This window comes from Sciurus carolinensis, chromosome 17 (genome assembly GCF_902686445.1).
Source record: "Sciurus carolinensis chromosome 17, mSciCar1.2, whole genome shotgun sequence".
NCBI classification, from domain to species: Eukaryota; Metazoa; Chordata; class Mammalia; order Rodentia; family Sciuridae; genus Sciurus; species Sciurus carolinensis.
In genome coordinates, this window is record NC_062229.1 from 22,600,718 (window position 1) to 22,628,062 (window position 27,345).

At 52.9% G+C, this 27,345-nt stretch overlaps 1 protein-coding gene across 2 annotated transcripts; it reads right to left on the reverse strand.

The window, feature by feature from the left end:
* Positions 1 to 7,886: 7,886 nt before the first annotated feature.
* Mef2b (myocyte enhancer factor 2B) lies at positions 7,887 to 25,908 on the reverse strand. 2 transcript variants are annotated; one of them, XM_047532099.1, is made up of 9 exons: positions 25,880 to 25,908; positions 12,150 to 12,232; positions 11,260 to 11,463; positions 9,886 to 10,020; positions 9,274 to 9,421; positions 8,980 to 9,113; positions 8,794 to 8,887; positions 8,548 to 8,659; positions 7,887 to 8,276 (listed from the first exon to the last, which is right to left on the reverse strand). In XM_047532099.1, the coding sequence occupies exons 2-9, from the start codon at positions 12,201 to 12,203 to the stop codon at positions 8,051 to 8,053; spliced, it is 1,107 nt and encodes a 368-aa protein (XP_047388055.1). In that variant the 5' UTR covers positions 12,204 to 12,232; positions 25,880 to 25,908; the 3' UTR covers positions 7,887 to 8,050. The 2 variants fall into 2 exon arrangements, with proteins under 2 accessions (XP_047388055.1, XP_047388054.1); XM_047532098.1 differs by having other exon boundaries at positions 25,857 to 25,907.
* Between the last annotated feature and the right edge of the window lie 1,437 nt (positions 25,909 to 27,345).

A 27,345-nucleotide genomic window follows, 5' to 3' on the forward strand; every position in this document is an offset into this window, starting at 1 on the left:
GTAAGTTCAAGGCCAGCCTCAACAACTTAGCAAGACTCCATCTCAAAAATAAAATCAGGCTGGGGATGTAGCTCTGTGGTAAAGTATCCCTGGTACCAAAAAAAAAAAAAAAAAAAAAAAAAATCCAACATGTGCTTTTTTCTTTTTCTTTTGTTGGCTGGGAACACATTCAAACTACAGCAGAGCTGCATGTGCAGGTAGGATGTAGGGACACTAGAAATTGGGGACAGAGAAGAGGAAAAGGGTGCCGGGCAAGGGGGACAAAGGGGAGGAAGAGGGGCATTTGCTGCAGGTTTGGAGATGAGGACATTGGTTTGTGCACTACCTCCAGCATGATGGGTGGCAGAACAATTCCCTCCACTTCATTGATGAAGATACTGAGGTTCTGAAAGGTCCAAATCTCTACCTCCCTGCCTGACCCCCTCCCCTGAGCATTGGCTCATGAGGCCAAATGTCACTTGGCACTGCTGTGTGGTATCCCCAGGAACCTCACAGGCATCCCAGACCCCACAAACTTCAATGTCTTCCCTTGGGCTCACCCCTTCACTGCCTCCCCACTGCAGAAGGGGCAGCTCCATCCTTCATGTGTTCAGCCACAAATCCTGGAGGCGGCCTTGACTCTTCTCTCACCCCACACCTGAATGGAGCTGAGTGTAACCACAGTCTCCCTTGACCTCAGCCCCTAGCAAACCCTGGACAGTAGCACACCCTGGATAATACATGACCACAGCCTCCATCTCATTCATCTTCCACTTCTTCCTGGGTCTCTGGCCTCCGTTCCCGACCTACACCCACGCGGCTGTCTCCTTTGGAGCTGCTTGAAGGCCCCTATCAATATGTAAGCCAGACCACATGCTCTGCTCACACCCTCCATGTTCCTACCTTAGAGCAGAAACCAACATCTTCTCTCTCTCCCTCTCAGTACCAGGAATTGAACCCAGGGACACTTAACCACTGAGCCATATCCCCTGTCTTTTTAAAAATATTTTCTTTAGAAACAGGGTCTTGATAACTTGCTTAGGGCCTCGCTAAGTTGCTGAGGCTGGCTTTGAACGTGTGGTCCTCCTGCCTCAGCCTCCCAAGTCGCTGGGATGACAGGTGTGTGCCACCGTGCCCAGCAACATCTTCTCTTATACACTGGATTTTCTATATACTCAGTCATCATTTTTTCCTTATCTTTATTCTACACTGGAATTTCCACATAATCTGTTCTTCAGTGTCTATTCAGCATCTCTTTTCTACATTTGACATTCCTCATTCTCTATTCTACATCAGATGTGCTATGTTTTCAGTTCTACATTGGAAGTTACATAAAATCTATTCTTCCTTGTTCAGCATCTCTGTCCTATGTTGGAAGTTTCATGTATACAACCACTGCCTCCTCATTTGTGGTTTTGCTTCTTTGGTTTCACTTACCCAAGGTCAACCATGGTCTTAAAATATTAAATGAAAAATTCCAGAAATAGACAATTCTTAAGTTTTAAATTGCACATGGTTCTGGGTCAGATAATGAAAGCTAGAGCTATCCCACCCCATCTCACCCTGGACTATTTTCTCCTTGACCATTCTGATGCTGTTCTTTTGTTTACATTTTTTTTTGGGGGGTGCTGGGGATGGAACTCAGGGCCTCATGAAGGCTAAGCACAGACTTTACCACTGAGAGATAACCCGAGCCCTCTCTGCTGAACTAATTTTCTCTAACTTATAAATGCTAAATAGATGAAAACCTTAATTGGACTCTAAGCTTAGTCCTATAGTAATCTTCACCTTCTATCTGCAGTTTTTCTTTTCGATTATCTGCAATACACTGAAGTCTGAAAATACTAAATAGAAATCGACAAAAATAAAGATTCTGAAGTTTTAAATTATTCATCATTCTGCTCCTTTCCACCAGAATGTGAATCATCTCTTTGTCCAGCGTATCCATGCTGTATATGCTACCCACCCATTAATCACTTAGGAGCTTTATTATCAGATCAACTGTTGGGGTTCCACAGTGCTTCTGTTGAAGTAAATTTTTTTTTTTTTGGTACCAAGGATTGAACTCAGGGGCACTAAATCACTAAGCCACATCCCCTTTTTTGTATTTTACTTAGAGACAGGGTCTCGCTGAGTTGCCTAGGGCCTTGCTAAATTGCCTAGGTTGATTTTGAGCTAACGATCCTCCTGACTCAGCTGCTGGGATTACAGGTGTGCATCACCACATCTGGCTCAAGTAAGCTTTTTGTAGTAGGGTAACCCCAGGTAACAATTCTCATGTCATTCATCTTACATCACCTCATGACATAGACATCATATCATCCCACATCATCACAAGAAGGAGTCATACAGTATAATGTATTTTGAGAGACAGAAGAGACCATGTTTACATAATTTATTATAGCACATTGCTAAATTGTTCTATTTTATTGTTGCTGTTTTTCATCTCTTACAGTGCCTAATTTATAAATTAAACTTGATCATAGGTTTGTATGTATTATCCAGGGTGTGGTACTATCCAGGGTTTCAGGCACTGAGGGTCTTGGAATGTTTCTCTCTTTAATAAGTGGAAACTCTTGTACTCTGGTCACTGTTTTATCAGCATCTGTATTCTACATTGGATGTGACTGTTACTTATTCTACACTGGATAGTCCTTGACATCTAGACAAATTCACATTTTCTGTTCTACCCTGGGTATCCTCTCTCTTATTCACTGTCAAAGTCAGCTTTCCATCACTGTAACAAAATACCAGAGACAATCAATTTATAAGGAGAAAGGGTTTCTTTTGTCTCATGATTTTAGATAATTTAGTCTATGTTTGCTTGGCCCTGTTGCTTTGGCCAGGTGGTGGCACAGAATATTGTGACCCAAGCATGTGATGAAGGAGGACTACCCACAGAGATAAGAAGTTTGGTGAAATTAGAGTATTAGATGAAACTAGATCCTCCACTTCCACTGGCAGGTGAGGTCCGAGTAAGCTACAGGCCTCTGCAGTCAAGAAAGCCTGTTTTAGTGTTAGCAACTTATCAAAGCAGGGGATGGGCTGGATGCCATGGCACACAGCTATAATCCCAGCAGCTTGGGAGGCTGAGGCAGGAGGAGCTCCAGTTCAAAGCCAGCCTCAGCAACTTAGTGAGGCCCTACGCAACTCAGCGAGACCCTAACTCTAAACAAAATACAAAATAGGTTTGGGGATGTGGCTCAGTGTTCAAGTGCCTCTGTGTTCAATTCCCGGTAGCCACCCCCCACCCAAAAAAAAAAAAAGCAGGGGATGTCCGCCATTGTCAGCTATGAAGGTCACAGGGGCAAAGCTGGAGTGGCACACTGTAGCTCTTCTTGGCAGGCTGTGCCCCCCAGTGTTGTAACAGAGTCCAACAGCTCACTGCCTATTTCTTTCTGGGTTCTTGTCTCACAAATTCAAAGAATGAAATCCACAGACAAGGGGGAGTGCGTGGAAGAGTAGGGTTTATTCAAGTGTGAAGGAAAGAAACAGAACTCTAGTGGGTGAGCGGGGACCTGATGGGGTGGCTGCTTGAATGTGCCCGTCTGAGGTTTCTATGGCTCCCAGGTCAAGCCTTTGTTGATCAGGTTTGGGGAAAGTATGAATCCTATTGGTCGAAATTCATGCTGCTCAGGTTTGGGGAGTACCCTCGACTAAATCAGCTCTGCGGTCTCCATTCCAATCTGTTCCCACTTCCATTTTCTCCCTGCTCAACAGGCCAGGCCAGACCGCCACCAGGTGGCAGGTGGCCATGCCCTGGCTCCCAGCTCTCAGGCTCGCACAGGCCTGGTTGGCTCTGTACTGCCAGGGCCTGTGCTTGCCAAGCACGTTCCCGCCCGGCCAGTCAGCTGCTCTACCATTCAGTCTCCACGTCTCGGTGACGATTAAGGGGCTGGCAGTGTGGCTCACTATATTCCCTTCAAGGGTGTGGCCCCCAAAGATTTAATTTGCTCCCCCTAGGAGCTCCCCTCCTAAGTGTTCCACTGCCACCCAATAATGCCCCAGGCTGGGCATTCAACACGCGGGCTCCGGGGGGCACTCTGGATCCAAAACACAGCTCCGACCACCCTGGACACTGAATTCCTGCAATACAATCCTACGTCCTCCAACCCTCATCAGGGTCCACCTTCTCGGCCCCACTGAGCATCCTGTCATCTGTTGGTGGGGATCTTGCAAATGCATCTCTAGATTTCTTGGTGTGATGATTCTCCCACAGCATTTGTGCCTGAGCCTTTTCCTGCAAGACTTGGGGCCCCTCTCACAGTGATGTTGGAATGGAGGGATGTCACATGTCACTTTGGTGATTTTATCTGGGGGTGTCTTGAGAATGGCTCCTTGATACGAGGCTGCCACACAACTCTCCCCCCACCCACCACCCCCACTCCTCCCTTCACAAGGGGACATTCACAGAGCCAGCAAGGGCAGAGCAGTAGCCTAGACCCAGAGGTGTTTCTAGAACCTGGTTTTCTGCCCGCTGTCCTCTCACGGTCTAGGACTCCTCGAGCTGTACACATATAATTACACACATATATAACGTGTGTCACTGCCCTCCCTGTGTCCCCAGGCAGAAACCTGAAAACATAGAGCAGGCCCCCAAAAGGATTTATTTATTCCTGTTTACAGTTTTGTCCATGTCAAACAGGTCACGTACCTCCATGGTAACAAAGTTTGAGGGAGGCACATCTCGCATAATGCGTGAAATAAATATTACTTTTTACTTTGGGCAGGAGGTGGCTGAATTCAAAGCACGCCCTCTGACGCCACCTCCTGGCAGATGGGGAAAGTGCATCCTCCCGTCGTTAAGGACACAGAGCCACAACCACCCAATCTGGGGCCCCCAGCTTTATAACAGACATTCTAATAGGGGTGAGATGAAATCTTAGGGTAGTTTTGATTTGCATTTCTCTTATTACTAGAAATGTTGAACACTTTCATATTGTAGGTTCGAGGACAAGGGCTGGTGGCCAAACAAAAGTCGGACAAAAAAGGCTGAAGCAAGCTTTATTGGAATTTGTCTCTCAGGCGAAATTCCCAGCCCTCCAGGATACAGGTCAGGGTGGAGAGCCGGAGAAAATCGCAGGTAGCCCAGGCTGCCCAGGGTCTTTATAGGCCGGAACAGGCGGGGGTCCTGCTGAGTGATAGGTGGAGGTAAGGGTCAGTGGGGTTTATCTGTCCGCGTTTGATTGGTCCCTCTTTGGCGTGCTGCCTGCTGCCTTAGTTGCTCTGCTCACTCCCATGCAGCCGCTTAAATCCCCACCTAACACATATATCTGTTGATTGCTTGTAGATCCTCTTCTGTGAAGTGTCTGCTCATTTCCTGAGCCCTTTATTGACCGGGTTATTTGTATTCTTGGTGTAAAGTTTTTGAGTTCTTTATAGATCCTGGAGATTAGTGCTGTATTTGAAGTGCATGTGGCGAAGATTTTCTCCCACTGTAGGCTCTCTCTTCACATTGTTGATTGTTTCCTTTGCTGAGAAAGAGGAAATCAGCACATTTTGATAAGCCTCGTGTGGGATGCCTGTCCTTCCAGCTACTTGGGAGACTGAGGCAGGAGGATCACAGCCTCCTGCCTGGGTAAAATGCAAAGAACCTGTCCCTAAATAAAGTAAAAAACAGGACTGAGGATCTAGCTGGGCGCTAGATCCCTAGTTCCACATGGAGGGAGGGAGGAAGGAACCCACTTTGAGGTACGGTCTTGCTCTGTTGCCCAGGCTGGTCTCCAACTCCTGGGCTTGAGCAACCCTCTTGCCTCAAACTCCCAAGTAGCTGGGCCTATAGGTGCGACCACCATGCCCAGCTAAGCCCACATCTTAACCTCACGCTGGGCTTAGCCAGGGGGCACTGACTCCAGGGACTGGTCCAGCTTCTTGCTCCACCGTGGGGTGAGATCCAGAGACAGGAAGGAGCCTCCTCCACTGTACCTCAGTTTCCCCCAGGACGCCTGCTGCATTGGCCCCTCTTCTTGCCATTCTCCAATCCTGTGTCAGGTTCTTTGAGATGCTCTGACTATAACACTGTGGGGGCCATTGAGTGGGCAGTTCTTCACCTGATGTGGATGACCAGTGTCCTTGTTGGGGGGAGGGAGATCTCCCCAGAAGGGTAGGTAACCCAGGAGCACAGTTTGCACCCTGCCGTGACATGATGAGGTTGGTGGCGGGACTGCTGGGGAACGGGGTGCCGTGTGCTCTGCCAGAACTCAGGAATCCACTGACCAGTAGGACAGGGACATCAGCCCTCCTCTGGGGGTGGGGAGACAGAAGGGCCAGGTGGGAGGGTTTAAGACCTGAATCTGAACTGGTGGGACACTACAGAGGCCTCGAGGCAGCCTCATCCCTCCCCGAGAACCCCTCCATCCAGATCACCTTCCGGTTGCCCTTCACCCACACCCCCAAGTCCTGGGGCATCCCTCTCCAAACACCCAGAGAGTGCAGATGGACCCTGTTTCCACCTCCTGCCACTCCTGCCCCTGACCCTCCACAGTCTTCTTCTCCCTGGGGGAGGGGACTTTCACACATTTTGACTATGCCATGTCCCTTCCCTGGAATGAGCCTCAAAGCCCCTTGATGGAGCTGCAGACAGCTAGGCCTGGGATGATCCCACAGGACAGGACCTAGCGGGGTCCACCAGGTGGATGGCCTCTACACACATCCCCTTAAAGTACTGCCCCGCCTCACAAAAAAAAGGTCTTGTCACATTATTTTGCCCTGTTCCCCCATCCCCCAAATGAGCCAGGATCAAAATCTTGGCTGGGGACTGAGGAAGTCCAGTGCCGACTTCCAGGGCACTCTGACCAATTTTGAGGCCTATGATGCAAATTCTTTCCCTTTGTATCCCCACGGAGGTCTCTGTGGACGAGTGATGGCAGGCAAGGCCCTCGGATCCACTGGGTGCTGTTGAGAGGGTCGAGCTGCCGGCCCGTCCTGGGTGAGCTGGTCAATCAGCTCTGGATCTTGGCAGCATGATAGGAAATGGGCAGATCCTATCAGCAACCAGGCCAACACTGTTTTTCATCTTGTCCAAATCTGTGATCACCACTCCACAAACGCTTTTCTCCCTTGGGACGGAAGGCTTCCTGGAGGAGGCGCCATGAAGCTGGGTCTTGAAGGGTGGGATGCATTGTGATTAGAGTTGGCATTGGGGAGAGGGAAGTGATCCAGGAGGAAGGACTGGACTGGCATGGTCCCCAAGTTGGAAATGAAAGTACCATTTAAAAGTTGTGGTATTTGTTTGTTTTGTTTATTTGTTTGTACAGGGATTGAACCCGGGGGTGCTTAACCACTGAGCCACATCCCCAGCACTTTTTTTTTTTTTTTTTTTTAATTTTAGAGACAGGAACTTGCTGAGTTCCTTAGGGCCTTGATAAGTTGCTGAGGCTGGGTTTGAACTCTCGATCCTCCTGCCTCAGCCTCCTGAGCGGCTGGGATTATAGGCGTGGGCCACGGCAAAGGGTGCATTTAAGTTAATGGGGCAGCAGGACACTCTCAGTGCACCCTAGTCAGATATTCACGGTTCTCAATTGCTTCTTGCCAGTAAGTTATTGCGACCCAGCCAGGGGCTTCCCTCTGGGGAACATCCCCAGAAGCAGCCGTTGGCCTGTGACTGGAGAAGCTGCGGGTAAATAGCCTTGCTTGGGATCTGAGCACCTGCTACCCATGGCGCCACCTCCTGGTGGTGCTCCCTGCAGGACTCCTGTGTGCTCCTGTCCCCAGCTCTCCGCGGCTCCTCCCCAGGGGTACACCGTGGGCCCTTGACTCTTCCTCTCCTGCAGGAGAGACCCCAACCCTAGATGAGGCAGGAATGGTACCACTGGGGATGGGGTGGGAAACCCCCCCGGGGAGGAGTGGGGTTCTGAGCAGCCACAGAACACTCTAGTCTACAGATACCACGTGCGTTTTATTGGTGGATCACAAACAGGAAGGGGGTAGGAGACCCTGGACGGTGGATCTGAATCCAGACGTCCCCCTCGGGACCCCCACCATGGAGGCGGCCAGTGACAGCTGGATCTGATCTGCGGAGGCCCGAGGGAGACTGCTCTCCACTGGCTGGGCCATACTACCCTTGGGTCCGTTACCGGGGCCAGCTGTCGGCGGAGGGCAGCCGTCGCAGGGAGGGCCCGGGCCGCAGGGGCTCTACCAGGGGCCGAGCAAGGAGCAGGGGGTAGGGGAAGGTCTTGGGAAAGTCGCCCGGGCCCCCGGGGGCCGGCGAGAGGCGCTCAGACTTGATGCTGACGGCGGGGGTTGGAGGAGAGGCGCCGCGGGTGGGAGGGCCCTCCTCGCCCAGGCTGCGGCCCCCGCTGCAGGAAGGGAGAGAGAGACAAGCCTTGAGCTCCTCCATCGAGGAAGGAAGGGAAGCCAGGGGGGTGGCACGGCGCGGGCCAAGGATCGGCAGGAGGACCCTGGGAAAGAAGGGGGCGGCCAGCCCTCGGGGGACCTCCAAAATAGCCGCCCACCGACCGTGAACTGAACGCAGTACACCGGACAGCCACCAGGGGTCGGCAGTGCCTAGAGGACCTGGACCGGCCCCACGATGAAGCCCAACTCTGGAGGAGGAATCGGGGTACTTACCCGGGCTGTGCAGGCGCGGCTGGGGGCCCATCCCCTCTTGAGGACTGCCAAGGAGTCAGGGTGGGGGACTGCAGCAAGCCAGGGGGCGGCGGGGGGTCTCCCAAGCTATATTCTGGTGGGCAGGAGGGGCAGCCTGAGACAGGAGACTTCTCTCTGAGCCCCTTACCCAAGCTGCGCTGACCCTACAAGCCAGTTTTCAGCAGGTAGGTATGTGGACATTTCCCAGAGGAGGAGAGTGGGGGGTACCTGGGGGTCCTGCAGGAAGGAAAGGGAAGCTGCTCAGAGGGGGTCCTGGGGCCGCAGTGGCGCTGGGGCTCTGCAGACTACCATAGAGGCTTCTCTGTGGAGAGAGAAGGTGAAGGGGACACTGAGGCCCACTCCCTGGCCACCCTGCCTGCCCCCATCAACCCCTGCCTTCCTCCCCTCACTCACCGAGGTGCTCAGACCCCCTCGGGCCCCAGCCAGGCCACCAGGCAGGTCTGGCCTCCGCCCATCTGCTGCCAGGTACAGCGGGGGTGGTGTCTTGCTAGTGAGGTGGCTTGGTGAGAAGAGAGGGTGCGCCAGACCTGGGAAGGAGGAACCCCCAGAGGGCGGGAAGGTGGGTCATGCCATCAACTAAAGTCTGAGGCTTAGAGGTGATGCACACAGTCAGGCAAAGCCAGAGCCAAGATCCAGGCCCACAACCCCCCTCAGACTCCCTGCTCCAGGTCTATGTCCCATGCTCACCTGGGGGCCCAGCTTTGGGGGCTGCTGGTCGGAAGGGAGACGGGCGGCTCTGGGCAGGCAGGGCTTCCCCAAGCCCACTGGGATCACAGCCTGGTGGGGGCAGGGCCCCGTACACCATGTCCGGGCTGGGCATAGTGGGTGCTGCCGGCTGTGGGCAGAGAGGCAGATGAGTGGAAGGATGGTGTGGATGTGGGGTACCCAGACCACTCTACCTTCAGGAAGCCTTCCCGTCTGACTCCCTCCACAAGCCCACCTGGTCCCCGCTGGCCTGTTCCCAGAGGGGAGAAGCCCGTGTCTGGCTTATTTTCTCTTCAACTGCTAGGTCCAGAGCTGAGGCCTCTCACTCAGGCTTGAGTTGGCACAGAGAGGGTATTTGATGAATCAAAGAAATAAAGAAGGAAGGAACTGTTTGCCTATTGAACTCCTGCTCATCCTTCAAAGCCCCAGCTACAATGCTCATTCCTTGAGGAAGCTTCCCCTTCCCACCCAAGGCAGAGACCTGGCTCCAAACTCCAGGTTCCCTGGCTCTCTAGGTCCCTCTCTGTATCTCAGTCTCCACCACTTGAGCCTCAGTGGGGAAGGGCCCATTCAGTGGGGCAGATGGTCACTTACATAGAGCCGGGGCCGGGGCAAGGCTGGGTCACCTCCTTCACCTGCCAGCCTTCTCAGCTTTTCTCCTGGGCCTTCAGGTCCCTCTTCTGGCTCCAGCTCCGGCCCATCAAGTCCCACGCCCCTCCGCTTCAATGTCTATGGGGACAGGAGACAACAGGATGGACCTTTGCCCCCTACCCCAGGAAGGAAAAACAGTTCTATGGAGAGAGGACAGACCTTCCCCACTCAGCTCTGTGGGAGGGGCAGAAGGCAGTCATGGCCCACTCCAGCCCAACCCCATTGATTAAGACCCTGGTGAGTTACCATTTAGTGAGTTCCAGCTGTGTTTAAGGAAGGGTCCAGAGAGGTCAAGGACCCACCTAGGTCACACCGTAGGGCCGAGATCACCCAGGCTTCCTGGTGCTGCCCTAATTTAGTCCTGAACTCCACGTGGTCGCTTCCATTTTGCTCCCACATGCAGTGGGGTTTAATACATGTCAGGAGACTGAACTCCAGAGGGCCTTATGGGCTTAACTGAGCTGGTCTCCCCTGGGACCAGAGACCTGCACACTCTGGGTCCCGCCTCTCCTTTGCCAGCTTCGCCCCCTCATGGAACACTGCCCGCCCCCAACCCCAGGTGCAGGGCAACCTGCTGCTCCCTCCAGTTCCGGGGCTCTAGCTACCTTTGCTGGGTGAACACCTTCACACTGACAGGGAAAGTGATGTTGCCTGCCCTGCCTGGCAGGTGTGGGGACTAAGCCACCTCCTGCAAAAGCTGCTCTGGTCTCTTTCTCCTGAGGACACAGCAGCTCAGATCAGAACTGCTGAGGGACTGGGGTGGTGGCTCAATGGTAAAGCACTCGCCTAGCATGCTGGGTGCTGGGTTCAATCCTCAGCACCACATAAAAGTAAATAAAGCAAAGGTATTGTGTGCATCTACAACGAAGAGAAAAGTTTTTTAAAGACTGCTGAGCCTACGTGAGGCAGGCTTACTCCTCAGTGTGCCTTTCCCTTCGTGTGTGGTGCTGGGGATGGAACCCAGGACCTCGAACATGCTAGGCAAGCTCTCTACCACTGAGCTACATCCCCAGCCCCCTTTTATCTTGCAGTAGGGTCTCATTAGGTTGTTAAGCCTGGCCTAAAACCCATGACCTCCCACCTCAGCCTCCAAGTAGCTGGGATTCCAGGTGTGCAGCACCACGCCCCGCGTGTTCTTTATTTCTATGATCCAGGCAGCTACCCCTTGAGGGTGCCCTCCATTACCCCAAAACCGGTTCTATGAGCGGCAAGGCCGGATTGCAACGCTTGTCTGTTGGGCAAGCCTAGAGTCCCTGGGCTCTGGGACAGCAGGGTGCACTGGGCTTCTTGGGGCCAGGGAGGAGGGCCCCGAGGTACCTCGAGGATGTCGGTGTTGGTGCGGCTCTCGTGGGGCTCGCTGTACTCTGTGTACTTGAGCAGCACGCGGTCCATGTCGGTGCTGGCGTACTGGAAGAGGCGGTTGGCGCTGTTGAAGATGATGAGGGCGATCTCGCAGTCACAGAGCACGCTCAGCTCGTAGGCCTTCTTCATCAGCCCAAACTTCCGCTTGGTGAAAGTCACCTGGACCCAGGACCCACAGGAGCAGGGGAGAGAGGCAAAGGATCAGGATGTGCAGCAGTGCGGGGGAAGGCAGGGACCTAACAGGTCGTTGACAATGCTTGGAGCGTCCATGCTTTTCCAGGGGTTCTTCCCCACTGGCTGCTCCAGCACTGGGATTGAAGCCCGGGGCTCTTTACTATGAGCCACATCCCCAGCCTTCCTATTTTATTCTGAGACAGAGTCTTGCTAAGTTTTCCAGGCTGGCCTTGACCTTGCAGTCCTCCCGCCTTGGCCTCCCGCGTGCCCCGCGTGCTCCTCCTGGCGGTGCGGCTCGCTTTAACTTCTCACCCTGGCAAACTCCTGCCGGTGCTTCAGAAGTCAACCCAGATATCCCCTCCTCTTTGGCAAGTTTTCCTTGGCCTCCCAAACAGAGCCCCCACTTTTTCTCTGGGCTGCCCTCTGAGTTGAGAGTGCCTGTGTCCAGCTCCATCCCCGGTATGACCCGGCTCCAGTCATTAGGGAGACTAAACAAAGAAATGGTCAGGAAACTGGGCAAATACTCCGTCTCAAACTCCTGAGGGTGCGTCAAGGCTCCTGACACCTCCTCCTCTCCCTGCAGGTCCCCCAAACGGCAGGGCTTTGCTCAGACTGTGCCCCCTTCCAGGAACGCCTTTCCCTCAACCACCACTCCAAGCCAGTAAGCTTACCTGCCGATTCCTCTGGTCCAGAATGCGTGAGATCTGGATTTTCTTCCTCCCCATGACCCCAGGCTGAGCAGAGTGAACTTGATCTGGGGGAGAAGGCGGGGAGGACAGAGTGGGTAGGTGGAAAATGGGGAGGGGAAACCCAGCCTCCGTCCTGTCCTCTGTCTGCCCCTGCCAGGTGCTAAGGGAAAGATGAGGAGGAAAATTAAGGCAGGCCCCAGCACCCCTGCCTGTGAGCAGCCTCGAATGTAGTAGATGCTCAATAAACACATTCACACCCACAAGGAGAAGATTGACCAAGGACAGAAAAGCAAGTACAGAGGCTCCTGCCCTGAGGTTTAAAACGACACCCTGAAGAGCTGACCTCCCGGGGCTCAGTCTGCCCATCTGTGCAGTGGTGTGCATTGCCCGGTGCTGCTGAGAGAGAATGTGAGTTAAGCCATGTGAGGCAGTCAGACCTGCCTGGCACGGAGCAGGTGCTGTATGAATAACAGCAATAGCCAAAACGTCCTGCAGGCCTGGTTGGAGGGCATCCAATGCCAGCACCAGCAGCACTTAGCAAACAACCATAGAACCCATAATCCCGAGCTCCTGAAAGTGAGAACACAGAACCGCAGCGCCTTCATGCACACTGAGCTGACCCTCGGGGGACCGGGCCACACACCGGACAGTCTCAGCTTCAGTCTCACAACAGCATGCCCGCCTGCAAGAGCCAGGGCTGTATTTACAAGAAAACACATTTATTTATGTATTATTTGTTTGTTTGCTTTTGCAGTGCTGGGTATGGAACTGAGGACTTTGCCCATGCTAGGCAAGTACGTGACCACTGAGATACACCACCAGCCCTTTGATTAGTTCTTTATAAAGGAAAATCAATATCTCTTTCTCTGTGTGTGTGTGTGTATGCATGCTGGGGAGTAAACCTAGCACCTCATGTATGAAAAATATTTTAAGAATAGCTGGTGGCACATGGTGTGCAGCTGTAACCCCAGTGACTTGGGAAGGTGAGACAGAAGGATTGCAAGTTTGAGGCCAGCCTCAGCAACTTAGCCATGCCCTCAGCAACTTAGTGAGACACTGTGTCAAAAAATTATAAAAGGGCTGGGGATGTAGCTCAGTGTAAAAGAAGAAGAAGAAGAAAAAGAATAACAGAGCCAGGTACAGGGGAGTGTGCCTCTCATTCAAGCTACTTGGGAGGCTGAGGAGGGAGGCTAACAAGTTTGAGGCCAGCCTTAGTACCTTGGCGACACCCTGTCTCAAAAATAAAAATTGAAAAGGCCTGGGGATGTAACTCAGTGGTGAAGCACCCTTGCTTCTGGCTTGGAATCCTCAGACTGTGATCTTGGAACTTAGGAGAAACCTAGATCTCCTTCATGGAGATCTTGGCCAGACAGGGGCAGCTGCTGGGCTACAGGGACACAACGTGATGGGCTCTGCCGGCCCCGGGCAACCCTCATGCAGGACTTGGTAGATCAAAGGAATCACGTTGCCACACATAATTAGTTACGCACCCTGCTGGACAACCACCCTAGGCCCCCAAGTTCCCAAAGGGACAGCCCCCTCTGTTAACTGTGTTGTGTCTCTCCCATGTCACAGGTGTCTGTGGCAGGAGGCTTCAGGCAAGTGGTCTCCCCAGGGTCATGCAGGCCTGCACACAGCTCAGCCAGCCTCAGACACTTGGTGGGGCCCTCGGGATAGGAGGCCTTTCCCCAGGTCTCAGTCTGCTGCTCTGTGAATGGGGCAGGTAACAGCCCCTGGGATGGGCCCACACTAGGCCTGGTGATAAGCTCTTAAGAAATTCAGATCCTAACCAGGCACAGTGATGCACACCTGTAATTCCAGCAACTCAGGAGGCTGAGGCAGGAAGAAGGCAGCCTCGGCTACTTAGTGAGACCCTGTCTCAAAATTTAAAAGGATTAAAAGGGCTGGGGATGTAGCTCAGGTGTAGAACACCCCTGGGTTCAATCTCTAGTATTCCCTCCACCCCAAATTCAGATCCTAGGCTGGGGATGTAGCTCAGTAGTCGAGTGCTTACTCCCTGGTGCCCCATCCCCCGCAAAATCAGATTCTGGCCCAGTGCAGTGGTGTATTCCTATAGTCCTGGGTAGTTTGGAGGCTGAAACAGGAGGATCACTTGAGCCCAGAAGTTCAAGGCCAGCCTGGGCAACACAGTGACATAGTGAGACCCCATACAAAGAAAGAGAAAGAGTGAGTGAGAGAGAGAGAGAGAAAGAGAGAGAAGGAAGGAAGGAAAGAACAAAGGGAGGGAAGGAGGGAAGGAGGGAGGGAGGGAGGGAGGAAGGAAAGAAAAAAAAGAAAGAGAGAAAAAAAGAAAAGGAAAAACAGAAAAATGACCAGAGTCTGGCCTGGGTATCCAGCCCATAAGTGTAAGACGCCTCGGCTGGCATGTGTGGCCCACTGAGTGACCCGGGAACACAGCACCCTCCGTCCCCAGAGCCATTACCTCTATGTAGAGCTGGGGCTGGCAGCCAGGCCCCCCCAGCTCAAGTTTTACTGCTAAATTTAACCACCAGGGCTAATTTTAATCCCTGGCCGGAATCAGGCGCGTTCCCACGGCTGGGATGTGTTGCCCCAACCCTAGAAGGTCCCTGGAGGCTGAAGGGGGGCACTGGCCCGGAGGTTCTAGTGCCAAGATGACTCCGGAAATGCCCCCTACACCCAGGGTCCCCTGAGAGCAGGGCCCAGACTGGGCTCTGGACCTGAGTCACTTGGGCTTGAAAGACCTGACGCCAGACCCTTCTCAGTTTGTCATCAAGACACAGACACCATGGCCAGGGAGAAGTTCAATGGCAGAGGAGCCTCAGAAGCCAGGAAACTGGGGAGTCTCTGGGAACAGAGACCCCAGAGCAGAGACAGGAAGTGAGTTCCAGGCAGAAGGAACAGCAGGTGCAGGGCCTAAAGAGGAATGAGAAACTGCAGAGGCTGGAGTGAGGCAGAGCCTTCTGAGCCGAGCGAGTTCCGGTCTAGGAGCCATTGAGAACTACCGAGGGTTTTGTGCAAAGACAGGATAGGCCTTGACTTCTTATTTATTTATTTGTTGGCACGGGGTACTTTATCACTGAGCTACATCCCCAGACCTTTTTAACTTTTTTTTAAAAAACTTTTGGCAGGGTACCAGGGATTGAACTCAGGGGCACTCAACCACTGAGCCACATCCCCTGCCCTATTTTGTATTTTATTTAGGGACAGGGTCTCACTGAGTTGCTTAGTGCCTTGCTTTTGCCGAGGCTGGCTTTGAACTCGTGATCCTCCTGCCTCAGCCTCCAGAGTCGTTGGGATTACAGGCATGCCTGGCAATTTTTTTTTTTTTTTTTTTTTTTAATTTTGAGACAGGATTTTGCTAAGTTACTGCAGTTGGCCTGGAACTTGAGTCCTCCTGATTTAGGCTCCCAAGTCACTGGGACTACAGGCATGTATCAATGAGCCCGGATATTTTATTTCAGTTTTCTTTCTTTTAATTTTGTGTGTAGGTGGTCAGCATGCCTTTCTTTTATTTATTTATTTTTGTACTGTGCTGAGGATCAAACCCAGTGCCTCACATGTGCTAGGCAAGTTCTCTGCCATTCAGCCCCAGCCCCTTCTTTTAGTTTTTGAAACAAGGTCTCATTATATTACTCAGCCTGGCTTCGAACTCTTGGGCTCAAGTGATCCTCCTGCCTCAGTCTCCTAAGTAGCCGGCACTGCAGGAACATGCCACCACCATATTCAGCTTGATTTATCATTTTAAAACTCAGCCCGTGGCTGTCATGGGGAGCAGAACTGCTGGGGACAGGGTTGGAGATGGCTGGAGGGGGAGGGGAGGTCAGGGGTGCACCTGTCTGGGGTGGGACTCCTTCAGTGCTTTGTACTTTAAGTCATTGTCCTCCAGGGTCCTTTGAGCCTTCTGCCTTCCCCAAAGCCAGGCCTGACAGATACACTGGGCTCATGCATGAGTTTAATTCTCTTGGCCCCCAATGACCTGGAACTCCCCCATCACCCAAGAGTCAACCCACTTTGGACCCTGAGGAATCAACCCAAAACAGCTCTGGATCATGTTGTCTCCATAACTCCACACTGTGCTCATGAGCCAGTTCCAGCATTCAGCCTGACATTCAAAGCCCCTGCCCAAATCAGTTTCTGCCCTTCTCACTCTCCCTTCAGTAAGTATCTCAGCCTAGAAGGCTCTTTGTCCCTTCTTCACCTGGGCAACTCCTATTCACACTTCAAAACCCAGCCCCAAAACCCACTTCTCCAGGAAGACTTCCTTGCCATTCTGAACTCCCACAGTCCACAGCCTTCCCCTCCAGTTCTGACCCCGTTGTGCTGGGGGTACACCTATCCAGCTTTGTCTCTCCCAGACTAGCAGCCCCCCTGGATTAGCCCCAGAAGTGATCAAGAAGATTTGGTGAGACGGGAGCAGGTCAAGAGAAACATGACTGACCCCACACACAGCCAGTTTCCCTCAACAACTTCCTCTTAGAGCCCCCAGCTGATACCCTGCCCAGAAATACATGCGCATGCAAATCCAGTCACTCAGCATGGCCTTGTCTAGGGCCCAGGTGTGAAGGGCCAGCCAAGGAACGCGGAGGCGGAGGGCCTAGGGTGTGCATATATATTTGTACTCACATGCAAATCCCCTCCTGAGTCCCAGACAGACCCTGGTGGCCCATTCTCCAGATGTTGGCGTGATCGGAACTTCTGGGGGGAGGTGGTGGCACATGCTGAGTGTGCCGGGCACGAGGGGGAAGCTGAGGTTGAGGAGGCCTCTTCTGCACATGCACACCCTCCCCCTCTCTTCCAGCCAGAAAGCAGAGAGCCCCGGGCTTCTGCCTGGCACAGAGGTAGGGAGTGGGGCCACTGACCTGGGGATTGAGTAGGGAAGAAAGGACTGGGTGCCAGGGCATCTCAGGGGAGGAAGCAGGCAGCTGTGCCTGAGGCAGAGGCTGGACAGGGGCCTGGGCAGATGAGCAGGGACCGGGCATTGAAGCCGATCGCCCAGCCCCTCCTCACCCCTTTCTTTGTACCCTCATACTTAGCACTGAGTATCCTCTGTGCTAACCCCGAGCTAGGCTGACCTTAAAAGAAGTAGAAAGATTAAGTAGAACAACAACCATAGAAGGTACAAAAACTGACTTGAGACCTCTCCTTAAAAACAGCATCAGCCATGTGTAAGGCCCTGGGTTCAACCCCCAGTACTGCCAAAAGAACAAAGAAAAAAGCCTCAGCCAGGTCTGGTGGCACACACCTGTAGTCTCAGCTATCCCCAGGCTGAAGGGGAAGGATGGATTGAGTCCAGGAGTTTGAGGACAACCTGAACAACATAGAGAAACTTCACCTTAAAAAAGGAAAAAAAAATTTTAAAAAGGCACCAGGCCCAGATGGTTTTATGACTGTTTATTGAACTCCAATGCACAGGAGAATTCAATGTTATTTGAATTAATGTAGACTTTTGAAATAGATGGGAGTTGCTCAAGTCATTTAATGAAACTATGAAACTCCTTTATGTTAAAACCTGAGTAAATCTAGCTGGGCGAGGTGGTACCTGCCTGTAATCCCAGCAGCTCGGGAGGCTGAGGCAGGAGGATCATGAGTTCAAAGCCAGTCTCAGCAACTTAGCGAGGTCTAAGCAACTCAGTGATACCCTGTCTCTAAATAAAATATAAAATAGGGTTGGGGATGTGGCTCAATGGTTGAGTGCCCCTGAGTTCAATCCCCAGTACCCCCAACCCCTAAAAAAAAAAAAACTGAGTAAATCTAAAAAGGAAAATACTGACCATGATAGGGGTTACAATTGCCAGGGACAGCAGGTGATCCCATTTGAACTGAGACACAAAGCATCAGAAAGAGACAACCAAGAAAGGGATAAATCAGTCGTGGACCTGGGGGAAAAAGGGTCCGGGCAGGACAAACTGCAAGGGCAAAGACCTGGGGGTGATAAGGAGTGAGTCAAAGAAGGCTGTGTGCCAGAGGGGAGGAAGGAGGGGGGTGGGAATGATAAGGTTTGCAGTGGTCACAACACATAGGGTCCCCACGGGCCACAGTGAGGAGAGTGGGCTTCACTCAGGGCAATGGGGAGCCAGAGTTTGGGGGAAGGGGAGTTTTGTGTTTTTCTTTTTCTTTTAGTTGTGGTCGAAACCAGGACCCCACACGTGCTAAACACATGCCCTACCACAGAGCTATACCTCAACCCTTTTTAGAGTTTTAAAAGGTTCCTCTGAGGGAGAAAAGAAGTTCCTCTGGCTCTCACGTCTTGGGAGTGGAAAGAGGTAAAACTACTTGGAAACCTATCAGGTATATATTTAATCTGAACAGAGGCCTCCACTATGACCCTCTCCTCAGTATTCACCCAAGAGAAATGGGTCCATATTGTACCAGAGAACAAGAATCATCAAATTTATGCATCACAGCCCCATACTGGAAATGACCCAAATGTCCTCAACAGGAGAATCAATAAATATTTTCTGGTAGAGTCTAGGATGAACCGTGACCCAGCACAGAAACAGTATGCACTCTAGCTTCATGAGACTATGTGGTGAATCTGAACCAACTTTACTAACAATACAGGGTTGTGCAGTGGAATCCTATTTACACAAAGTTCTAAAACAGTCAAAATTCGTCCTCTAGCGATGAATAGCAGCACAGTGGCTACCCAGGGCAGTGACCCAAGGTGGAAATCCTTGGGGGCTGGGAATGTGCTGCTTTCTGATCTGGGGTCTTAGTGTGCAGATGTGTCTGGTGTGTGCAAATATATTGAGCACTACTTAAGTGATGTGTACATTTTTCTTAGTGTGATTTATTTTAACCAAAAGATTTTTTTTTGCGGTGGGAATGTAGTTCGATTGTATAGCACCTGCCTTGAGGTCCTGGGTTCCATGTAACACACACACACACACACACACACACACACTCACATATTTAAAGCCCACTGCTCCTGCTCATGGCTGCCATGGGGACCACGGTCTGTCCAGGCAGGAGTAAGGTGATAGGGACAGGCTGGGCAGAGGTCCTGCTGGGAGACATGCAGCCCGGATAGGAGTAGGGTCCGTAGGTGGGCAACAATGAATGGAAGGTTTGTTGACCAAAGGAAGAGTTGGAAGCACAGGCCTGAAGAAGGAGAGAAGCTTCAGGGGTCCAGGCTTGAGCACTGTTGTGGGGTGGGGATCTGGGAGGATGAAGGAAGATCTCATGAGCACCTGGAACATCATAAATCCTCTGTGGTAGTATCTGCGATTATGAAGTCAATCAACAAACACCCTGAGATTCTTCAGGCCATAGACTGTCACCTTCCTAGTTTGACCAGGTATCCCCAAGTGATGGAGACTGGAGGGTGCTGGAAGGAATCCCACCCTGCCACTGACCCTTCACCTTCGGCCTCTTCTCGAGGCAGGGCTCAGTGTTCTCACCTGTGAAGGAGGGTACGAATCCTTCTCCCATCAGCTGGGGAGGAGGTGGGGAGGAGGGGCGGGTCTCTTGACCTTGTCTCCTTCCTTCCCAGAAGCCAGTTTTGGAAACTTGGGACGCTGAGTCAGCGTGCTGTCTCGCAAGGCCACAGTGACACCCTTGGCTGCATCAATCCCCCACTTCCTCCCCCATAAAATGGGTCACAGGATCCTGACCTCAGAGGCTTTGCAGCGAGGGTTTGAGAGCACAGATCAGGCGCGCGTCCAGTTCCCCTTCTCGGCCCCCAGTGGGGATTTAATGGGGGGATGAATGGCAGAGTCACTCTGCCAGACCCTGGAGCCCGCGAGAAGACCGCAGCTCGGCGGGGACCCAGGCCGGGAAAGGAGAAGTGAGAGGCAGGTGGGTGGCGGGGGGAGGCGCGGGCCCGCGGGACGCGGCGGAGCGGGGAGGGGGCGCTGCTCCCGCCGCCGCAGCGAATCAGGCCTGCGGCCCCGCCTCACGCAACCCCAGCAGCGGTTTCATCACCTGCTCCCCAAGTACCTCATTACGGGCGACAGGAAGAGCCCCTTGGAAAGCCAGGACCCCCCCTCCCCTCTCTTGGGGGCCAGAGCAGCTCCGACCCCAGCTGCCGGCGGCGACCCTCCCTCCCCAGCCAGAGCCCTGGACCCGCCTCCTCCCCTGGGAACCCAGGGGGATGCTGCCCGGCTGCGTGGGGGAGCACTGTGGGTGACCCGGGGGCCTGGACCAGCCCACAGCGGTCAGCATAGCTCCGCAGGTGCCCTTGGGGAGACCAGCGCTTCCCCAGCAGCCTCAGTTTCCTTCCCCAGAAAATGGGGAGAGTCTGGGCTACTTTCTGGTCACTGGGCGTGACTCCTTCCAGGAGGCCTTGGGGTGACTCTTCCTCAGCCCCTCTAGGGTCCAGAGCAGAGTGAGGACCTCAAGCAGTGGGGTGGGGTGGGGGGCAGGGAGAAAGCTCATTCCTCCGTCTGGACAGAATGGGGGGAGATTTCTTGACAAAAGGAGACCCCCAAACACACGCAGAGCCCCTCAGAATTTACAGATGCCGAAACAACGGATCCCCCAAACACTGTTATCCCCAAACACCTGCTGACTTCTGCCTACATAAGTCAAGCCAGATGTGGTTTCTTTCATCTTTAATCCCAGCCACTCAAGAGGGACTTGGGAGGCTGAGGCAGGAGTATCGCAAATCTGATTTGTAAGTGGCCAGCCTGGGAAACTTAGCAAGACTCTATCTCAAAATAAAAATTAAAAAGGACTGGGGAGGGCTGGGGTTGCGACTCAGTGGTAGAACCCTCATTTAGCATGCGTGAGACCCTGGGTTCAATCTTCCGCACCACATAAAAATAAAATAAAGGTATTGTGTCCACCTATAACTAAAACAAAAGATGTTAAAAGGGGGGGTGGTGCTGGGGATATAACTCAGTGGTAGAACGCCCCGGGGTTAAATCCCCATTACAAAAAAAAAAATCCTCAAAACACATACAGCTCACGCTACACAGACCCACCACCAACTGACGCAGTTTTCCAAACACAAATCCCCAAAACATACTCAGATCTCTTTGCACGTGCAGACCCCAGACATACATAGAACCCTCCAATAAATCAAACCCCCAAATATAACAGACCCCCAGACATACAGCGCTCCCCAAATGCAGGCAGACCCCTGACACACAGATCCCCCAACAACATGCAGACCTCCAGACACATTCAGACTCTCCCCAACACAGACCCCTAAAATCCATGCTGGTCTCCCAGGACCCAGACACAGGTGGGCCTCCCCATCCCTGCTCATTGCCTCTGGCTCTCTTCTTCAGGCAGAGGGCTGAGGTCTGAGGGTAGGGACTCTCAATCCCAGAATCCCAGAACGTTCAAGCTGGAGAAGGCCGCACGGGGTCCTGGAGCCCATATGTATTCATAGGGAAACTGACACCCCAGTCTCCTCCCCTGGCCTGCTCCTGCTGGAGGGGCAAGAACCCGCAGTAAGCAGGACTTAGACTCTGCCCCAGGAGCCCAGTGTGGCCATGTGCAGAGAGCTCAGAGCTGGGGCTACGGGCCAGCCAGTCCAGGTTTCAAACTTTTTTTTTCCTTCTGTATATAGGACTTGTTTATTAATCTGCAGTGCCAGGGATGGGACCCAGCGTCATGTGCAGGCTAGGGAAGCACTCCACCACTGAGCTATGACTCTAGGCCTGTGTTGGGGACTGAGCCCAGGGTCTCTTGCATGCAGAGCCACAACCCTAGCCCAGGGTTCCAGTCCTGACTCCACCACATGCTCATTTTTGACATTTTTGGAACCTTAGTTTCCCCATGTGTAGAAGGCCCCAGTAAACTTCCCAAGCACCCATCTGCCTCTCTCCCAACCTCAGCTGACCTTCTGCTCCTTTTTGGGCACCTGACACACCAGCCCCAAACAGACCTGCCACATTCCCATTACTTTCCCTTTGCCCGGGCCGTGCCTTCCCTCTGAATATTGTACTCAGGTCTCCCCAGGTCTGAGGCACTACTGCAGAAATCCCTCCTCCTAAAAGCACCCCAGGTGGGATTCAACTCAACCTGCAGTTCTTCACCCTACAGGACTTTTTTTTTTTCTTCCCTGTGGTGCTGGGGATGGAACCCAGGGCCTTTGCACATGCGAGGCAAGTAAGTGCTCTACCACTGAGCCACATCCCCAGCTCCCTTTTTATTTTATTTTGAGACAGAGTCTGGCTAAATTGCCCAGGCTGGCGTCATACTTGTGATCCTCCTGTCTCATCCTTCCAGGTAGCTGGGATTATACACCTGATGGTTTTTTGTGTTTCTTGCTGCTTTCTTTGACCAGCATCTGGTCACACAGGCATGTCCTGTTCTGTGAGGGTGAATGGAGCCCCCCCAACCCCTGGCGCACTGTAGGTCCCCCATCACCCTTCTTGGAATGAATGAGCAACAGCTGTTTAACAAACAGAAAAAGCATTGGTAACTTGTTCAGGTTTGATTGTTTGTTTTGTGGTGCTGGGGATGGAACCCAGGGCCTTGCCCTAGTTAGGCAAGAGCTCTACCACTGAGCTGCATCCCCAGCCCTCAGTTTTCTTTTTCTTTTTGGTGCCAGGGATTGATCTCAGAGGTGCTTAATTACTGAGCCACATCCCCAGCCTTTTTATACTTTATTTAGAGACAGGGTCTTGCTGAGTTGCTTAGGGCCTCATAAGTTGCTGAGGCTGGCTTTGAACTTGTGGTCCTCCTGCCTCAGCCTCCCAAGATGCTTGGTTTGCTTTTCATGGCCCACAAAACAAATTGAGATCCCATATGGTCTGTGCGCCACCAGTTTGAGATCCCTGCTCTGAAAAGTTTTCATGGTACCACAGTCAATTAGAGAGTGCTACTACTTCTCTCAGGCCAAGTAACTGACCCTCTGGAGATCCCACTACTCAACCTGGGTGGAAACCACATCCAGAGGTTACCCACTGCAAACCTGGCTGGCCACAGACATGCTCACCTGCCAAGAAGGCCTGTTCCTTCATTAAGATCACTGAAAACTGAGGATCCTCCCACCCATCCTTACCTTCCTGAGGAGCCAGGAGAGACCCCACATTCAGCCTAACCCTGCTGTCCCACATTGGGGCCACCAAAGACTCCCAGCAATGTCCCCTGAGCCTCAGTGGCAGCTGCAGGGACAACCCAAGATTTCCCTCTCTTTGTTCCAGAGAAAGATCTCCCTGTGGGGCCCCAGAATTTCATCCCCAGAGGTCCAGGCCTCCCTGCTTGGGAAATTAGCACATCTGTCAGTGCTGGGCTGGGCGGAAGGGATTCTGCCCACAGCCTAGCAGCCCCAAGATGCAGCCAGCTGGACCCCTGGGATGTGACTTTGGGGCATCCCCAGTCCCTACTGTCTACCCCCAGAAATGTCAGGGACCCAGGAACAGGGGGTAGACAGAGACTGGCCTCCCCCATCAGCCAGTATGGTGGGGGAGGCAATGATAGATAGGTAACCGTGTGTGGGAGAGGGCGCATGAAATTCAAAAGGCAGGGACTGTGAAGGTGTCAGGGAAGGGAGCTGCTTTGGACAGAGGACTCAGGAGGGCCTTTCTGAGGAGGAGTGGTCTTAAGGATGAGAGGACACCAGCCATGTAGGGATGTGGCGACAACCTGCCTGGTGGATGGAATAGCACAGCAAAGGTCCTAAGGTGGGAATGCTGGGCAGGTTCCAGGAGCGGGGGAGGCTAGGACAGTTGGAGACAGAGGCTGAGGGGGAACGTGGGGGCAGAGTGATGGAAAGCACTGCAGAGCAACGGGGAGTTATGGAAGGTGTGTGAGCAGGTGAGGGCTGTGGTCTGCTTCAAGATTTTCAGAAGACCTCATGGCTGTCATGAGGAGAGGCCAGGACAGCTTCCAGCAGATGGTGGGGCCTGGACCAGGCAGGCTGCAGCCCACGGAAGTAGATGAGGTGGGCCTGTGTCGGTAGCAGAGGGGACTCCTGATTTCACCCCACTGCAATCGCTCCCTTCCCAGGCCTCTACTGTAACTTTGGGTGAACCAAGACCAGGAGGGGAACAGCCCCTAGTAAAGGGTGGGGTGAGGACAGGCCTGGATGGGGCTCTTAGGCACCTCTGCTTGGTCACAGTTCAGATGGCACTTCCTATGACAGAGTGCCTTCTGTATGCGCAGGCCCACACTGTACCCGCCTGACCCACAAATGGCCCAATGAAGTGAAGCCAATGATCCTTCTTTATACCAGAGTTGAGCTTTCTTCCAGGACTACATGGCAAGACCCCCAGGCCCCTGTTCAAGCCTGAACACAAGAGTCAAACTGCCACACCCCAAACTCACTGCCCCTGCCCAGTCTTGGAAGCAGAACTGAGTGTTCAATCCAGAACCACCGTGGCGGGGCTAGACACTCATTCTTGCAACTCGGGGATGTCAGGACATTTTTTGCACAAGTCCTAGAGACGGAGACCCAGGGAGGTCCTTTTGGGAGCAGAGAAATGGGACCCCTAAAGGGGTCTATCTATCTCCTGGTACACGCATGCTCCAAATCTTCCAGAAGGCTGACCCCCCCCACAACTTGTCTATACTCATATTTCCTCCAATGATTTTAATTCGCTTTCTTCTCTTAATTTTCATTTTCTAGATATCCACTGGTTGGCAATGATTTAAGCAAATAAAACCACTAGATGAAGATGGGAAGCCATTTTCAGTGTCCCTCACCCTTGGTTTTGTTCTTTCATAGGGCTGAGAAGTAGGCTGGGCCCCATCGTTTCTCCAAGACGCCTGGGTGTATCTACCTGCTTCCGCCCCCGACCCCAAAAAACCCAGCTTCCAGCTCTTGAGGGTAAGAACTCCAAAGCCCTAAGGGTCCCAAAATTCTGTTCTCTGGAGGCCAAATTTGGCTCCACACCTCATAAACAGCAGGTGACAGGACTGGGTCAGGAAAACAAGGCTGGCCTTTCAGGAAGTTCTTCTGACCTCTGGAATCAAACCTCAAACACTGGTCCTTCAAAGTTTAGATATTTTTTGAACCCAATTCCTTCACTCCAAGAGTCTTGTCCCCAGATGCCAAGGGTCCAAAGGTCCTGACTGTCCTCAGTGAAGATTCTCTGCCAGGCCAGGCATGAGAACTCAGTTATATCTGACTTCTCCAGTCTGTCAGGGTCTGAGGTGTCCAGGAGCCTGGGTTGCCAACATCTGCAGCCCTGAACTGTGAGACAGACAGCAAGGGGAGACCATGAATGTGAAGTAATGCTCCACCAGCTTGTCATGTGCTGACAACCTCAGAAGGCTGTGACTCTTTTTCCTGTACCAATGTCTTGAGGCAAAGGGAAGAGGATGGCCCCCAGGCAGCTGTGGTCCCTCATTCTGGGGCTCTGTACCCATGTTCTCACTGTGACACGGAGAGCACATCTGTATGGGGTTGTGCATAGGGATCTTGCTGATGCACACTCAGAGGGGCACAGCGCATCTCAGATATGGACTCAGACACATAACAGGGACTCAGGCCATCACAGTTTGCGCACAACTCAACTCAAATCTCCCCAACTCACGTCAAAACCTGACACGCGCCCACTGGACACACAAACTCTCAGAAACAATCCCTCGGGCACACGACTCTCAGACACACAACTCAGAAACAACCTTCATGCTCGAACCACAACCTCTGGGATTCATAACCCCTCTGACGCACACTCCTTGGACACACACACAAAACTTTCGGAAGCACCACAGCACACCCGACCTCCAAACCCAGCCCAGAGTGCAGAAGCCATTCAAAGGACAGCGCGCGAGTCTCGACCCCACCATACCAGACGCGAAACGCACCTGCTGGGCCCCAGGAAACGCACCTGCTGGGCCCCAGGAATCGCTCACAGACCCGCGGCTGCCACACAGAGATCCCGGCGCTGGCGGCCACAGGTGCCTTCCCAGTGGGCGGCCCCGCCCCTGGGAGCTGATTGGGCGGGGAGGGTTCATTTGCATAGAGGGCGTCACCGTGGTGCTGCGGTGGGCGGGTACTTGGGCGTGGCCCCGCCCCGAGAGTTCTGAGTCCGGGGACTTGGAAGACGCCAAGTTCACAGGCAAATTAAAAAGGGAAAAGGAGGGCGAGCGGTAGCCCAGTGGTTAGAGCGTTGCTTAGCCTACGTAAGGCCCTGGGTTCCACCCTCAGCAACACACACACACACTCTGAAGGAAGGACCACAGGGGGCTAGGCAGGCCGGCCAAGCCTCCCTGGCCCCTGCTGGGTGTCTCTGACCTTACTGAAGACCCCTGATCTTAACCTAACTTTAATCTGGACCCTTTCTCTAACTCACACAACAACTAATTCCAGCCCTGGACTTGTTCCATCGGGGATGAACTATAACTTGGATCCCGGATCCTGTTGGCCCCAGGGACTCTCTCCCTGACTCTCTCCTACAGATGGGGGAATGGCATTAAATGACTTTGGAGTCACCTGTGTTGCCTAGCCCAGTTGTGCCTCATGTGGCCAGACATGTGACCCTGGGTACCTCCACAGTAGGGTGACAGATCGTCTGCTGCTGATCCCATGATCCCACCTCTCCTTCCTCTCCACAGTCCCAAGAATCTCCTATTTCTTCCACCTTCCATGTTCATGTCCTTCCCACTCCCCTCTGCCTGCTGTTTCCATTTCAAAGGTCAGCTCTGGTGGGTCTTGTAAGACTGGACCCTAACCCAGACCTCCCAATTCTTCCCCTGGGGCCCCAGTACCACAGGGCCAGACCTAGAGGATGGAGGTGGGTTGGTGAGTGAATTGAAGTGCAAAGAATTACAGGGGCTAGGGTCAAGGATGAAGAGAGTTCTAGACTGCAGAATTCTGGGGAAGTCCCCGAACTGCGGAAGGCAGAGTCTCTACAGACTTCCCCATCCCTGTGGGGTCAACTCTTCCAATGGGAAGAGTTGGGACACTGGGACAGAGCAGAATTAGGGACAAGGGTTGTGTCAAAGGGATCAAAGATGGTTTTCCAGAAGATGGGGCATTTATACTGGGCTTTCAAGTAGGAGTAGGAGTTTGCCACTGGGCAAAGGGGTTTTCAAGAGAAAACAGCACTTGCAAAGATGCAGAGGAAAAGCACAGAACATTCTTTGACAGGGTGAAGGGTCAGGGGGAGCTGAGGGAGATGAAGCAGTAGGAACAGATCGGGGTGGGAACCCAGGGGCTTGGAATGAAGAGGAGGGGGTCCACTTGGAGTAGACGCCAGGGGAGTGCAGACAGTTTCCAGTGACTGCCTAGTATCCATCTCCTCAGGAGACAGAGATATGGCTGCACCCCTTGACTCAGGGGAAGCACATGGAA

Bases quoted from the DNA above. Each gene is read 5' to 3' on its own strand.
- Mef2b (XM_047532099.1), bottom strand. From the start codon at position 12,203: ATGGGGAGGAAGAAAATCCAGATCTCACGCATTCTGGACCAGAGGAAT. The intron at 8,888-8,979 runs GTGAGTGAGGGG...CTCTCTCCACAG, and splicing joins GAGGGGGTCTGAGCACCTCG to AGAAGCCTCTATGGTAGTCT. The intron at 8,660-8,793 runs GTACCCCCCACT...CCTGCCCACCAG, and splicing joins CCTTCCTGCAGGACCCCCAG to AATATAGCTTGGGAGACCCC.